The sequence below is a fragment of the Drosophila albomicans genome, chromosome 3 (assembly GCF_009650485.2).
Source record: "Drosophila albomicans strain 15112-1751.03 chromosome 3, ASM965048v2, whole genome shotgun sequence".
In the NCBI taxonomy this organism is placed as follows: Eukaryota; Metazoa; Arthropoda; class Insecta; order Diptera; family Drosophilidae; genus Drosophila; species Drosophila albomicans.
In genome coordinates, this window is record NC_047629.2 from 20698475 (window position 1) to 20713685 (window position 15211).

The 15211-nt window shown below is 39.8% G+C and overlaps 5 protein-coding genes across 10 annotated transcripts in view; 2 read left to right on the top strand and 3 right to left on the bottom strand.

Moving 5' to 3' along the window:
- Positions 1–648: 648 nt before the first annotated feature.
- Positions 649–2489, bottom strand: LOC117567005 (V-type proton ATPase subunit S1). The gene is made up of 5 exons (XM_034246690.2): positions 2336–2489; positions 2134–2253; positions 1957–2059; positions 1624–1885; positions 649–1550 (listed from the first exon to the last, which is right to left on the bottom strand). The coding sequence occupies exons 2-5, from the start codon at positions 2217–2219 to the stop codon at positions 868–870; spliced, it is 1134 nt and encodes a 377-aa protein (XP_034102581.1). The 5' UTR covers positions 2220–2253; positions 2336–2489; the 3' UTR covers positions 649–867.
- A 684-nt stretch (positions 2490–3173) lies between these two features.
- On the top strand, positions 3174–5761 carry LOC117567003 (N-acetylglucosamine-1-phosphotransferase subunits alpha/beta). Its single transcript, XM_034246683.2, has 2 exons — positions 3174–4935; positions 4994–5761. The coding sequence occupies exons 1-2, from the start codon at positions 3385–3387 to the stop codon at positions 5480–5482; spliced, it is 2040 nt and encodes a 679-aa protein (XP_034102574.1). The 5' UTR covers positions 3174–3384; the 3' UTR covers positions 5483–5761.
- A 54-nt stretch (positions 5762–5815) lies between these two features.
- LOC117567004 (glucose-6-phosphate exchanger SLC37A2) lies at positions 5816–10915 on the bottom strand. 4 transcript variants are annotated; one of them, XM_034246684.2, is made up of 8 exons: positions 10841–10915; positions 9920–10111; positions 8767–8918; positions 8134–8708; positions 7979–8014; positions 7083–7296; positions 6866–7014; positions 5816–6794 (listed from the first exon to the last, which is right to left on the bottom strand). In XM_034246684.2, the coding sequence occupies exons 2-8, from the start codon at positions 10042–10044 to the stop codon at positions 6423–6425; spliced, it is 1623 nt and encodes a 540-aa protein (XP_034102575.1). In that variant the 5' UTR covers positions 10045–10111; positions 10841–10915; the 3' UTR covers positions 5816–6422. The 4 variants fall into 4 exon arrangements, with proteins under 4 accessions (XP_034102575.1, XP_034102577.1, XP_034102576.1 ...); XM_034246686.2 differs by lacking the exon at positions 10841–10915 and adding an exon at positions 10558–10730; XM_034246685.2 differs by lacking the exon at positions 10841–10915 and having other exon boundaries at positions 9920–10519.
- An 854-nt stretch (positions 10916–11769) lies between these two features.
- On the top strand, positions 11770–12465 carry LOC117569039 (uncharacterized). Its single transcript, XM_034250038.2, has 2 exons — positions 11770–11885; positions 11948–12465. The coding sequence occupies exons 1-2, from the start codon at positions 11871–11873 to the stop codon at positions 12278–12280; spliced, it is 348 nt and encodes a 115-aa protein (XP_034105929.1). The 5' UTR covers positions 11770–11870; the 3' UTR covers positions 12281–12465.
- The window catches only part of LOC117569038 (GTP-binding protein RAD), a 43236-nt gene continuing 40474 nt past the window's right edge, over positions 12450–15211 (bottom strand). For 2 of the 3 annotated variants that reach the window (XM_052003731.1, XM_034250036.2), the window contains 4 exons: positions 14963–15143; positions 14720–14853; positions 14338–14454; positions 12450–13750 (listed from right to left, as the gene is read on the bottom strand). In XM_052003731.1, coding sequence (XP_051859691.1) covers positions 13604–13750; positions 14338–14454; positions 14720–14853; positions 14963–15143 — 579 coding nt within the window. In that variant the 3' untranslated portion in view covers positions 12450–13603. The remainder of the gene's footprint in view (positions 13751–14337; positions 14455–14719; positions 14854–14962; positions 15144–15211) is intronic. The other variant, XM_034250037.2, reaches the window with a different exon arrangement.

Genomic DNA, 15211 nt, shown 5'->3' on the forward strand with positions numbered 1-15211 from the left:
TAAAACTTTTGATTTGTATTTATGAGTTTGTTTTTTTTCTCGGGCTAAAATTCAATTAAGTCGATACTAGAGCACAGTTGTTCTTTTTCTTGTTGTTTGTATGTTTGTAAAACAATTGAAAAACTTTATTTTTGGGCGCTGGAGTTTCGCATACACACATAGATAGCGAGCGAACCGAGTGTACAGAGCGTACATACAAATGATAAATTATCATACAAGGGCATAAATTATGAATGTTCGCATACTGATAAACAATAACTACAATATGAAAAAAACACTTAGAATTTAAATTAAGCAATTGCATTTTCTACACACACTTGCACAAATACAATCTTGTACGCACACACACACGCACAAGCATTGTGCGTCTTTTTTAAGTTTAGTTTATGTTTTTTGTGCATTTTTCTTTCGAATTTTAACTTATAATGAAATACTGCCTTTCAGCAAAAATGTAGCAGCAAACACAGTAGCAGCTCAATTAAAGTCGTAGCAAGCAAAACAATTTATCGGCCACAAAGATCAGTCTGATGCGAGGGTCGTCACGTGTGTTTCGATGGTAGGAATTTGATGCTGAACGTGATTCGGATCCTTCGCTCGAACTCGATCTTTGGGGGCGCAAATTGTACATATACGGGATTGTACTCAACATATATGATTTATAGATTGTGAGCGCTAATTTCCGTTCTTTTTTTTTTTGTGTTTTGTTATAGATATTGTTAAAGTATTATATCGATTACATATTATGTAGTTGAAGGTAGGAATGAATATTGAATATACGCGCACTTTTCAAAATGTGGCAGTAAACATGATGCAGAAAACATAAAACGGTAAATGAAACAGTAATGAATTCTGTAATGCTGCACTTGCTTAATCAGCACTGGCATTGATCGTAATGGTCTTGCCCTTGGGATCGTCAAAGCGATCCATTGTCTTGATGTCCATCATCCAGCAGAGACCAAGGAACACAATGACCAGCAAAATGACAAGCACAAACAGACCCATCAGAATGCCGGGCGTAACGAAGCCAACGCAATCCCATGAATCGCCAAAGGCAACGATGTCGGCGCCGGCTTTGAATCCTGCCTGCAATTGCAGCGAATTCCACTGCAGCTTGTTGGTCGTGCTATCATACCAGGTGGCATTGCCGCAGGTGTATGAGAACGTGCTGGGTGCGTTGACGCCAGGAGTGTACAGTGCAGTTCCGTCGTATACAGCATTGCTCAGGGTATAGTAGCCATCAGAGCTGCTATAGCTGAGGTCGAAGGTAATGGATTTGCCAGCCGCGGTGGATAGCGTAACGGAAAACTTGGTGTTGGGTGTTGTCGAGTTGGTGACGGCCATAGAGGCAATAGTAAGTGCCTCATTGTTGTAAAGAACACTTGTAAAGGTGATTTGAAACTGATAGCTGCTGGCGAAGCGGTAGCCAGTGGTCTCGGCGGCAGTCCAACGACGCACACGACGCTGCACTGTTGGTGCAGTTGCTGGTGCAGCCAAATACAGATAAGCCACATTGCACTCTAGATTCTTGCTGATTGCAGCAATGGCGGTATCTGTTATATAAATAGTAAATTTTTTCATATGATTTACTGTCAACAATCACACAAGGGGTGTCTATTCGCTTACCGTGCGACTGCAAAGTAGCGGCACGAGTCTCGGCAGCATCGTTGAAGGTCACAAACACAGCTGAGCCCACTTCGCACTTGACGGGATTAGCCAGTTTGCCGGTGGCATCGATGGTGTTGTGCTCACGCTTCGTGGCCGCAGCGCGCAGTGCCTCGGAGGGATTCTCGACGCTGGTGTAATAGGTCTTTGGGCTAACACCCTGGAGCTGGGCGTAGCACGACTTGGCCTCGGCGTTGGAGCACATAAAATCTTTGTTGCTTAGCTGCAAGTGCACACAAATACACCATTTAGGGATCACATCACTTAAGCACTGATAAGCGTTAAGCTACTTACGCCATTTTCCTCGAAGGCCACAACCATGTGATCTTTCAGCAAAGTCGCCAGCTGCTCTGCAAACTCGGCTTGTGGCACAGTGCGCAGCGATGGCTTCGACAGGCTGTCGGCAAGTACACGAATGTAAATTAGACATATTTGTTGTGCAACTTGTAGCTCTAGTTTTGTGACACCCACCTGTTGGCGCTCCAAAGAAAAACGGGCGTTTGCTCGCCCAAGGCGACTCCAATGACGCACAACGCAATCAGCGATTTCCACAACATTTTTGTGTTGCCTGGATCTCGCTTCGTGGACGCACTACAGTAATCAAATTAAAACGAAAACAAAACACAAAATCAATAATCAAACTAAATTGCACATTAACTCAAATTAAACGAACCAAAAATGAACAAAAACTACAAACGAAAAGTGTGAAAAAGTTTTCGATTTGCACGGCCCGACGTCGATTTGCGCTGTCAGAGTGAAAAAAGTTTCATATGACAGGTCATGTGATGGTGGGACCAGCTGACCATCAGGGTGACCGCAATCGGTATTTCAAAATAGATTATTTAAAGTCAAAGAAAGTACCAAAAAGCATACCAACTTGCAACTACCGCTTATTGAAAGAAAAATGTTTTACACAGTTTTTCTAATCATTAAATCATTTGGACAATTTTTATTTAAATTTCATGTTTATACTGTTCATTAAAAATATATAAATTCTTTTAAAATGCAAAAAACAAATTCGAATATTTGTTAGTATTTAAGTGCCAATTTTGTAGAATGTACCACTAACGGTCACACTGCTGTTGTTTGACAACGAGAGCGATAACCATTATTTAAATCGAATGGAAAACCGACAATGACTTATCGGCAGTTAATCAGGAAAAATACTGGGATTTATTATCACCTTAGTTTATTGTGGTCGAAATAATTAGATATTATTAAGAGTTAAGAGTTTTAAAGTTCGATTCAAACTTGTTAAAATAAGCTATGTCTAAATAATGCTATGACTAGATAATAAATATAATGTAGTGACTAGATTAAGAAGACTGCGTGTTTACGAACTGTTTACAATGAATATTCAATGCCCTGATGCTTTACTAAATCCAATAAAAAACACTTTAAATATAAGAAATCCAGAAGAATAAAACTTTACAGTGGCAAGATGATGAAAAACGGAAATACCATTATTTGAAATTGAAATTGCGCCACGACTGTTTTGATATAACGGGCTGATATACATATATTTGTTGCAGCAGTATATATTTGAGATGTGCAGTATATTTTGGCCTTTTCTTGCGGTCGCGCTGAACGACTCCACATATTTTATCGGTTGACCTAAAAACAAAGTTTTTCTCCTGTTTCCTCCTTGCACTAAAGTCCAAATAAACCAATTTGTGAGTGCACTTCACGTGTGGCAATGTAGCAACCAAGTTTGGACTAGCAATGCGTCTGCGACGCCGTTGGCAACGGCGGATGCGGCGTACTCTCGAAAAAATCTATCGACTCAAGATGCAGTCACGTCGCAAGTTGGCGCTCTTAGCGGTCTTTGGCTGCCTCTGCGTGATGATTTTCTGGCTGGCCGGGCAACAAATGCTGACGCCGACAGATGGCCATGGCAGCCACAGTCACGGCGACAACAGAGGTTGTGCTCCCATTGATGCTGTTTACACGTGGGTAAACGGAACTGATCCTGACTTCATAGAGACCATCAGACGTTATGATCCTAGCTATGACCCATCGCGTTTCGATGACAAAAACGAGTTGAAGTACTCGTTACGCTCACTGGAGCAGCATGCCAACTGGATACGACATGTGTACATTGTGACCAACGGCCAAATTCCCAGCTGGCTAGACCTTAACTATGACCGAGTTACTGTGGTGCCCCACGAAATGCTGGCTCCCGATCCCAGGCAGTTACCCACATTCTCCAGTGCGGCAATTGAGACTTTTGTGCATCGTATACCCAAGCTATCCAAGCGTTTTCTCTATCTGAATGATGACATATTCTTGGGTGCTCCTTTATACCCAGAAGATCTCTATACTGAGGCCGAGGGCGTGCGTGTCTACCAAGCGTGGATGGTGCCCGACTGTGCCCTTGACTGCCCCTGGACGTACATTGGCGACGGTGCCTGCGATCGCCACTGCAACATCGATGCTTGCCAGTTCGATGGCGGTGACTGCAACGAAAGTGGCACAGGAGATCTGCATGGTGAGCTACACGAAGCGGCTGCCACTGTGGCACCTCCAGTTCCAGCTCCAGGTCATGCAGGACTACACAAGTTCCCCAACATGGGGCTACAGAAGCTGTTCAAACGCAGCTCGAGCAACTTTAAGGAACTGATGCGTCACAAGAATGTTTCCACGTTGCTCGAACTACGCCGCATTGTGGAGCGTTTCAACAAGGACAAACTGAAGTCACTGAGTCCCGAAGTGGATGCCAGCAACCCAGTCAGCAGCAGCAGCATTGTTAGCACCACCAGTGCCACCAACTTGTTGCACAAGGAAGACTTTAAATCCTCCACAGACATTTACTCTCACTCATTGATTGCAACTAACATGCTGCTGAATCGCGTCTATGGCTTCAAGGCTCGTCATGTCCTCGCCCATGTAGGATTCCTCATAGAGCGAGACATTGTGACTGCAATGCAAGAGCGTTTCCAACAGCAGGTACTGGAGACGGCAAATCAAAAGTTTCGTGCAGCCAGCGATCTGCAATACGCCTTTGCCTATTACTCTTATCTGATGAGTGAGACACATGTGCTTGGTGTGGATGAGATATTCGATGAGTTCGACACGGATGGCTCTGGCACGTGGTCAGATCGTGAGGTGCGCACCTGCCTCACACGCATCTATCCGCCACCTTTAGACTGGTCTGCCATGCGCTTCTTCGAGGAGGTGGTGCAAAACTGTTCCATTAGTTTGGGCCTCGATGTCAATGCCAATAAGATTGTGCACTCAACGCTCGTCTACGAACGCTACGAGGACTCGAATCTGGTGAGCAAATAATAATATTCAATTAAAAGTTGTTTTCTAACTATATTTTAATTCATAGCCAACAATTACTAGAGAACTCGTCTGTCGTTGCCCACTGCTCGCTGAAGCTCTGAGTGCCAACTTTGGAGTACGTCCCAAGTATCGCTATCACGTGAGTCCCAAGCGCACATCACACAGCAACTTCATGATGCTCACCTCGAATCTGACTGAAGTCGTTGAGGCGCTTGATCGCATGCGTCGCAATCCTAGAAAATTCAACTGCATCAACGATAATTTGGATCCAAAGCGAGGCGAAGACAATGAGCTAGTGCGTCATCTACTTGAGGATTTCTACTTGTCATTCTTTCCGCGTCGTAGCAAATTCGAGCTGCCACCGCAATATCGAAATCGCTATGTGTCATGGAGCGACTATCAACGTTGGCGACGTCGCAAACGAGCTGTGCTCGTTGTGGGCTATGGCGTTAGTCTGTTGCTCGTTGTGTTCCTGGTGTGCTTATTGTGCCAACACAAGGCCAAGATCGTGAGGCGCTGTGTGCAACGTCTCTAGTGTACTGCAATCCGTTTGGTTGTCTGATATATAATTTCAATGTTGTGATAAGTTGTAACCTTTGAGATATTCGCCAATTCAGCGCTATGCATTGTAGCTACAAATATAAGTCGAATCTAGTTATACACAGTAGGCTATACTTACTCTATATATATATACTCATTAATGTACTTAACGTTTAAGCGCTAAATCGAGGCTAATGTTAAGTGAAATATTTGTAATTTCCCTTACCAGAGAATGAAAACGATCTGATTCCGAAGCTAAGTCCAAATACATTAAATAAATTAATGGAATTTTATAATTGTTGCATTTTGTTTATTCTATAGTTGCAGACAGTTGTTTGATTTCATTTAGACAAAGACAGCTTTGTCGCAGTTTATTGGTACGAAAAGTGTACGAAAATCGTATTCACATAGCAGTTGTAAATATGTTATGTATATAACTACTATATAATTATCCTAGACGCTAGTATCTAAGTGTGTATTTCGGCACTTAAAACGAGGAGACTCTGATACACGCACAACGTTATAAAATATCTATAAAACTGTTAACTACTCGTTTAGCTCGTGTTTTCTTTCGTTCTTTTCTTTTTGGCTAACAATATATCATGCTAGTACATTCATACATTACAGTAGTACATACACTAAATAAATTATGGTAAAGATTTTAGGACTTCTCGTGCGATGCCAATACAATGATTTCAGCTAACTAAACGGACTGATATGACATATATAGTGTACAAGTATAAATTGGTGGTCTTTAACGTAAAAATAGCTGATGCGATTGTACATAACATGTGAGTATGTGTTGTGGTTGTGTGTGTGTATATGTGAGTATGTGTTTGTGCACTATGTACATATGAAAATATCAAATTCAAATTCCAAGTGCGATTTAATTAATATGAAACTGAAACGGAATTGGGAACTAAGACTTCCTCCTGCTATTCAATGCGTATGCGGTTTGAAGAGCGTCTTGCTGCGGTGCATTCCTTGACCACCAAACGCATCAGCAGCACCATTGCAATAATGTCCGACACAATCAGCATATAGAAGACATTCTGCCAACTGTGGCTGGATATAACTCCAGCGAGCAGCGGTCCAACAGCAGCACCAATGGACCCTGTGCCATCGATTATGGCAGTCACTGTGGCCAAAGCATTTGAGTTGCCCTCCAACGAGCTGTGCTGACCCAGTTCGGCGCTCACCGACGTAGTTATGAGTGCGTAGGGGCCGTTCACAAAGATGCCAACGGCAATGAGCAGCAGTACGCTAATTGTGACTGACAATGCGCCGTATTGTTGATACATTAACAGCTGCAAAAGCAATCGAGTTAGCAAATAAATAACATTTGTTGAATTACGAAACTAGGCAGCTGTTCTCTTACAATTGGTGACGCAAAGAATAACATGACAGTGCAAACAGTGGCCGACATGCCGGTTAGATCAGACACATAGCCCGCAGCTATGGCGCCCAAAATGCCACCCACATCAAAGAGCGTGGAGAGATCTGCCGAGAGTTCTGGACCCAAAGTGCCTGTAAGAAAGAAAACATTATAGATTATAGAGGCGTTTACAATGAGATATTCAATTGCATTGACTTACTGGAAGACTGTATATAAAGTGGCAGCCAGTACATGAAAGTGTAGCTGACTAGCTTGGTGAAGAAGAGGCAGAGCGAGAACTCCACCACGCCGGGTATATAGAGGGCATCCACAAGCCCAATGGGACGTCCATGGGATGTGTGCTCCCTTTGTGCTTGGGGACGCGCCAGGATCGGTGTGCGTTCAGTGGGCGTGGGTCGATAGCTGATTTGATCCTGCAGAGAGATGCGTTATTAATATATGATTTAGGAGAACTGAATGTAACACATTTATAGTTAAGGCAAAGCTGAAGAAGCGCAGCAAAGACAACGACAAATAGGACACACACGGGAAAGACAAATGATTCCTATACCCGCTACCCTATGAAGTAGAAGGGTATTATAACTTAGTGTCTAACAGGAAATATGACATAAGACACATCTGACTTAATAAGCCTCAACAGTAGTATATAGTAAAACAGTCTAAGCTACAAATAAAAGAGATCAATATAAAACATTTTGGAGACAGAATCGTGTAACAAATTTTATAAGTACAACTGCACGTTGTTCATTGTGTATTCTATAGTATACCAAATCAAGTTTATTTTTAATCGTATTTACTTCCTCATTTCTGTATGCAAATTCCTCGAGAAGTACTTAATATGTGACTTTTTATTTGTTTATTCTTTATATACGCTGAAATTTTGGTAGAAATCTGATAAAATAACAACATTTACTCCTACTCAAGCATATATAGTAAGCGTATTTTGAGTATACTTATAACTTTGATGAGTGAATGTACATATGAGTGCAAACTAGTTATGATTACAAACAGATGGGCACAAGGTATCTCGTAGTCGAGCACGCTCGACCAGAGTGTTTCTACTTGAATCGATTTTGAATTTTAGCATGCACTTACGGTTTGGGAATCAGCGTAACCGGACTGGGCATAAAACTGCGCAAACAAACACCAATTTTTGATGAGTGTGGGTGTGTGTGTGAGTGTGTAAATAATTTTATATCATTTGGGGAAAGCATGTTAAAAATGTCCATTCAACCACTTGACATACTTACAGCTTCAGAGCGACGTGCCTGCTCCTCATCATCATCGTTCTCATCGGCATCCGAATCATTGGAAATGCGACGTTCCTGTGCGGCAGGTTGTGGATGGCAGCCAACAATCTCCGGTTGATCCACAAGGAACAGAAAGAGGAGAAAGCCAACAGCACCGATGATAATGCCAGGCACCACAAAGGACAGCGCCCAGTCCGTTTCCACATAGTGGGCGGCAATCAGGGTGCCCAGAATGTTGCCAATCGAAGTGTGACTGTTCCAGATGCCAAAGATGAGACCGCGTTTCTTCTTGCCAAACCAGCGACCCACCAGCGTCACAACGCCTGGCCAGCCGGTGGTCTGGAAGATACCTGCGAATATCTGGACAAGCACAAAATAGGCGAGACTGTGGATGTTCGATGTGCGCGCCAGACCAAATAGATATGTGAATACGCCAGTCATAATCATGCCCATGGACAGAAAGTAGCGCAGCGAGACGCGCTCGGCGATAAAGCCGGATGCGAACATGGAGATGGCGTAGGAGAAGAGAAAAGCCGAATCCAGCATGCCGAAAAGCGTCTTTGAATCGGGCCCATCTGTACGATAATAATAGTTGATAAATAGTAATAAAGTAGCCAATGTTATAAAACTTACCAAAGGGCGCATAGCCGCAATTGCCCGCATCTTGTAGTTGGACAGTGGAACAATTGCCGTGGAGAACCGACTTGACCACAGAGATTGGTTTGCGCGACATGTGATAGCAGGCGTAGGCAAGGAATGTGAGCAGAAATATCGACATTTTGTAGCTGCAAAAGTGATTATTATAAAAATTATAGTAAGGGAAATTGCATTTTCGCTCTTATCGAATTATTTTGAAAATAACTGCCCAAGTTTTTTTTGGACCATACTGAAATGCTTAATAAAAATATAATCAATTCAAATACTGGCAAATAAATAAATATATACTCTTCCATTTACCGGGACACAATTTCTCTAGCCTTTAAAATTACTGTCGCTTCTTTTATTCTTTCCATTTAGGGGGCGTGTTTTTTTTTGTAAGCAAATTATTTGATTTGTAAATTTCCAATTTATGGGTTATAGTGTATTCTAAGATGAACTATATTACTAATCATTTTTATCTTTTTATTACTTCATTTACCAAAATTCATATTCTTAGATTGTGTGTTCATGGTAGACACATAATAAAGTATATAAAATAAAACCACAAGAATCTTGTCACCAAATTTTGTGGCATTAGTCCCTGTAGTAAATGAGATCTAGGTATTCAAGTAGTGATCAAGAATCCACATTGGCGATTTAAAGTCTACATACGACTATTCATTATCTGTTAAATGTGTTTATTGAACACATGGTACTGTCTAGTTTTGAATTTTAACAAATATCGAAAACGAAAATCTTGTAAATCTTCAATATTAACTTTAAAGTTATTAAAAAGAAACGTTCAAACATAAAAATGAGTAATATACAAAAATAAAACTGTATATAAGTTTATATCGACGCATTTCCACGAAATTTGATATTTAAAAGTGAATTTTTAGCATATGATGGGAAATTTGAAATTTCATATAGATAACACATATTTGTGTATACATATTATGTTATCACTGATAATGAATGGGAAACTTTAGAGCAATCATACACCCAAATTATAAAATATTCTTACGATATCTTTACGGAAATGGGTCAATTGTATACTTTTTATTATACAGTTTATAGAGTCATATTACTCTATGAAAAATAGATATCAAAACATCAAAATGATTACGGCGTAATTAAATGAACTTACCATAGCTCTTTGCGGGCATGGAAGCGAGGACATTGTCGGGAGAAGCTCTGGAGCAGCCTTATGCCAATGGGAATATCGTTGTAGTTGTTACTCATCTTGCGCGTTCTCGACGCACTCGGTCTCATCTACTGGCAGCAATCGTTGTCTATCCAAGCAGCTACCAAGTGGCTACTTAAAGTTGAGGTGTTGTGTCTGTGGAGAAACAGCACGAACGAAGCAGAAGAAGAGCAGCAGAATTTTGTTTATTATCTTTTTCGCAGTTGGCACAGGTAAACGAAGCGCGTATGTACATCAACAGGTAGCGATGACTGTAAGCGCTGTTGACGCATCCGCGACGTAAAATAAATTATTAACTGAAGAGACACTTTGTCGCAGCGAACGGAGCGCAGCAGAGCGACCCCTTTGTGCGGTTTCGAACGAAGGCTAGCAACTAGTTTCCTCCGAAGTGGCGATTGAAAAATATTTGCCCTTATCGCAGTTTTGGTTTCGCATACTATTGCAATTTTGTAGCCGCAATAGAGCGCACACACACTCTCTCATTCACAAAAATTCATAGATGACACACACACATTTACATTTTGGTATCTACAGACAAACATATGTTGTCAATCAAGCCGCAGAGCGAACTGACTACCTACAACAAAAATTATCTGAATCACTGGCGGCGACTCGCGATTGTTAACTTCAGTTGCGCGTAACGACAATTGAACTTTGTTGAGCTGGCAATAATTGAAATTTGAAACTGCAACGTAGTAGTTAGTTTGATTTAAGCATGCTTTGTTTAACTCCTCGCTTTGTTGTTAGTCGAAGAAATGTTGCTGTTATCGCATTTTCGCAAACTGTCAGACCTTAGGGTACTAATGAGCGCAGCGCAGACACATTAACATTTCAAATCAATTACAGTTATCTTATTTACCGTACCGTTAAATGAACATTAAACAAATAAACAATAATAACGCGTTTCATTTAGTTATAACGTGACCGCAATCAGTTTACAGAACGTACTATTTTACGTCAAAAAATATACCAAAATAAGCTATCCATGAACTTGGTTACACTTTGAATTTGAAAAAATATGTGCATTCCAAATGGTTTACTTTATATGGTAATCAAGAGACTGTATTTTTTGTTTACTTACAGTGTTTTTGTTTTGAAGTGATTAGTTTTGCATTAAAAATAACGTTTATTAGCAAATTTCTCGTTGTTTTGTTTCGCTTTATGTTATCGATAAATAAACTCAACAGTTACGGCTGACAAAAGCTGCTTGATATTGCGTGTAACAGCCAAATTTGTTCACTATTAAAGGCTGGTGTACATATGTAAAGTAAAATGTCGTTACATTTAGGGTGGCGTTTTATGTTTAAATATAGTGCTAATCTTGTTATTTTAAATTTCAACGATGGCCTATATTCCAACCAAGTTGCAACTGAAAGATCAGGTCTTGTAAATTGTAAATTAAATCAAACGTCGCCATTAAGTTACAGCTTATTTATTTTGACAGCTAGTAGTTCCTACTGCACACTGAGATCATGCGCTAATTACGAGTCGGACACGCGACCGGATGAACAAACAACGTAATAACATTAGTCAGAGGTGTTTGCTGTGACAATAAATCACAACTCAGAAAAGTACCAAATGCAGTTCACATGACACGACATCCCTAGCCTCGACAACAGTCGAGTCCGAATCGCGCAAAACGGAAAATGCTCTGATTTTCAACCATACTCAGGCGACATGCTAATTTCCTAGAAGTATTGCATCTTGAATTGCATGTGAAAAACAATATGAGCAATTAGAACAATACAAGGTGCTAATTAACGCAAGCTACAAAACAATTTCTCATTTGTATAAAAGCAATGCCAAGACCCACTGAAGGCACACTTATAGCAAAGCAGTCAAGCCGTTAAGCAGCTAACAGATATTCCAAAGAAGATTACAACTTGCAGACACAATGGTGTATATTATGGTAAGTGGGTTCATCAAATAACAGCCATAATAATTCTAATTGATTTGCTCTACTTTAAATAGCAAATTTTGGTGCTAATCACGTGCTGTGTTGCTATAAACATCGTTTATGCCTATCCAACTGAACAAATCAGCTCACAGAGCCCAAGACTGAGTGACGACAGTGAAGTAGAAATCCAGTTGCCATTGACTGAAGCTGCTCTGCGAAATCTCTATAGATACGAACGCACATTGAACAGACTGCGACGAGCTGTGGCGGAGCTAGACTACGAGGAGGCAGCCGCTGATGACATGGAACTGGCTGAGATAAATGTGTTCCGTCCTCTGTTTCGTTATCGTGCTGAGATCGCCAGACAAGTGAAGAATCCACAGCAACAGCCACAGCAATTTGGCTGAAACCCAAATTCAGAATGCAGTTAGTTTAGTTTCATCTCTCATTCGTATTCAAACATTCTCATCACGTTTTGTACCAAAAGTTAAACTTAAGCTAAATAGATATAAAATACAATGAAAACAAAAGGAAACTTTCAAGTTGATTATTTAACATTTATTGTAGTCGTAGTATATATATTATTATTATACATAGAACTGATGTGTTTAGAAAATATCCACAAGTGATTAAGCATATATACACACAAATTGAAACATTTCTAAATTGGGTTTTCTTTTTGTTAAATTTAGTACATACAATTATTGTTGTGTTCTATCCACATTCACATACGCACACGCTTGTCGTTTGCCTCTCTGTGGATGACACTCAAATTCCTTACATTGCAATGGCATTCAATATTGGACTATATATTATATACATACATATCTAAAAAATCGGAAGACACTAAGAATTCAACGTATTCAAAAGAGACAACTCAAAACACACTAACGGATCGGATCGGATCGAACAAGGTATTTCTAACTAATTTAAATTTGTTAATTTTTTGCTTTTTCTATTTTTTTCGATTAAATCTTAAATCGCAAACCCTGTAGCACTGTCCTTAGAAGTAACGAAATCTACCCCACGCATTGAAATTTGAGGGCTGCTCTCTAATCTACACTCTACACATACATTTACATAAATCTTATAAAAACTCGTTTATGTTTAGCGTAGTTTACTGTGGGGTAACTTGAATATGTTGTAAATAGTTAATCTCTGCTAGACTGTTTAGAGGTTTATGGGAAAATATTTTATATGTTTTTGTTGTTTTTATTTTCACTTTGCTCAAAGCTTAGAAAAGTTGCTTCTCAATTTAAGTAAGTAGTTAAGTATTTAGTATTTGTTTTGATTCCTTGTTTAAAGTTTTTAGGTTGTTCATTTTTTGTTGCATTTGCTTGGTTCCATAAAGTTGCTCGCCTCCTAGTTGCCTCGTTTTAAACATTAAATTTGATTTAATTTTTGATTATCAGGCTTTAGATACATTTTTGTTGAAGCATATAGACAGACGCTCTCTAAAGTGTTATTATATTATATATATATGTGTATATAGGTAATCGAAATATCGAAACCTGTTTACCTTTTAAGGTAATGCTTTCTTTGGTTCTTTTCTTTGGTTTTTGGTTTTGGTTTTTATAAATATTCACATACTGTTTGATTATACAATTACAAATTACAATTATACCATATATAAGTATATACTTAGTAAATATATATTTAAATATTTTTGGTGTTTTGGTGTTTTTCTCTTGTTCTCTCGGTTGAAGCGCATTTTTGGTTTTGTGACTCGCTTAGAGCACCTGCAAATTCTCGCAGTGCTTAAATTTGGAATCCTCCTTGCCCAGTATCCAAGTGAGCATTTGGCGAGCCTTCATGCTGGCCAACATCACACTGCGGCTCTTATACCAATGCGCCGGGGAGCTGCCGTCCCTGTGACCCTGAAATCGATTGCATAATTCAAATTACTTAAAGCATGTTGTTTTGCTTGCTGGTCAAAGCGGGATGTTATTCTGCTGTATACTGAATATAATATATACAGTATATACAATATGCATTCGTTGATTGTTTAGCTGGTATCCAAATATCAATTGGTTGGGTTTTTGTGTGTGGGATTAGTATAAACGATGAGAGAATATGGCAACAAAATGCTCAAGAAATAACACAAAACGAGCAAACAAAACAAACAAAAACAAAGCTGAAGAAATGCATGAGGTAAGATTTGTGGACTTGTTTGGACACTTGACACAATTTCCGCTGTTGGCAAAGAGAAGTACACAAAACAATTGGTTGTTGAAATATTCTGGCAAGAGATCAAAGTCGGAGGTACATTTAGGTAGTATATAGTACTATATATATGTAAATAACAGTAGGTAAGGGAATTGGAATTGCCGAAAACACTTAATTGGAATATTTATTTGATTGGTGGCATGCAAAAGTGGCAGCAAAACTGAGTTAGGCGGGGGAGGAGATTGAATAGAGAACTCTCTAAAATAGTTGTTGGTAGTTGGGAGACTGTGTTACTTACCACATCGTCGGCCTTAAGATCAGTCAGTGTCAGACATTTATCAGTTTCTACAGTCTCTACTTTCTTGTCTTTGCTATCTTTAAATTTAGTTTTGTCTTTCGACTTTTTCGGATTCAGCTGCGAAAGCGATTGATCGAGTTCATTACACACACAATTACAAAGATTACATAGTTCGATAGATGAAACAGAAAAGAAACGAGATGAGAAGCGCGCGATAGAATGATGGTATAGATATGATAGATATGTATGTATGTATATATGATAGATGGAAAGTAGATGAATCAACACCAATTTACTTGTGTTCTAATCTAAGTACCATCAACTACTTAGCATACCTATCGATTAATCAAAAACTTCATTACTTTTGCCACTAATCACCCACCTGCAATAGATTCTGATCCTTTTTGAGCCGTATTTGGGTCAATGTCCCAGCCAACAGTTCATCACAGTTATGGTTAATGCCCACGGATACCTCGATGAACTTGGCTCCAAACGTGCAGGCCACACATTTTCCATCTAGATGGAAACAAGAGAATGAAAACGAAAAAAAATATGTTGTTCATTTATCAATGGCGAAAATAGCTTCGAGTCATGCGAGGGATTATTGTGTTGCAATTGTAATTACCTTGCGCTGAGACGGCGCGTGATCTGGCCAAATCAATTTTGTTGGCCACCAAAATGGTGGGACGATGGCGCAGCAGGTCCATGTCCTGCAGTCGCGATAAAATCTGCTTGGCCCGTGTAAAGGACTCCTTGTCAATGCAGGAGTAAACCACCAGAAATGCATCCGCCTGTTCCAGTTCATCCTGTTGAGCAAACAACAAACAACAACAAGTTGAGTTAAGCATTTCATTTAAGCCGATAATTAAAAGTT

What these genes read in the sequence shown, in the direction of transcription:
- LOC117567005 (XM_034246690.2), bottom strand. Translation starts at nt 2,219, where the DNA reads ATGTTGTGGAAATCGCTGATTGCGTTGTGCGTCATTGGAGTCGCCTTG. An exon ending in TGGCCTTCGAGGAAAATGGC is followed by an intron (nt 1,886 to 1,956) that starts GTAAGTAGCTTA and finishes GTGCACTTGCAG; the next exon opens with CTAAGCAACAAAGATTTTAT. An exon ending in CGCTACTTTGCAGTCGCACG is followed by an intron (nt 1,551 to 1,623) that starts GTAAGCGAATAG and finishes TTTATATAACAG; the next exon opens with ATACCGCCATTGCTGCAATC.
- LOC117567003 (XM_034246683.2), top strand. Translation starts at nt 3,385, where the DNA reads ATGCGTCTGCGACGCCGTTGGCAACGGCGGATGCGGCGTACTCTCGAA. An exon ending in GCTACGAGGACTCGAATCTG is followed by an intron (nt 4,936 to 4,993) that starts GTGAGCAAATAA and finishes TTTAATTCATAG; the next exon opens with CCAACAATTACTAGAGAACT.
- LOC117567004 (XM_034246684.2), bottom strand. Translation starts at nt 10,044, where the DNA reads ATGAGACCGAGTGCGTCGAGAACGCGCAAGATGAGTAACAACTACAAC. An exon ending in ACTTTATATACAGTCTTCCA is followed by an intron (nt 7,015 to 7,082) that starts GTAAGTCAATGC and finishes TCTTTCTTACAG; the next exon opens with GCACTTTGGGTCCAGAACTC. An exon ending in TATTCTTTGCGTCACCAATT is followed by an intron (nt 6,795 to 6,865) that starts GTAAGAGAACAG and finishes TTGCTTTTGCAG; the next exon opens with CTGTTAATGTATCAACAATA.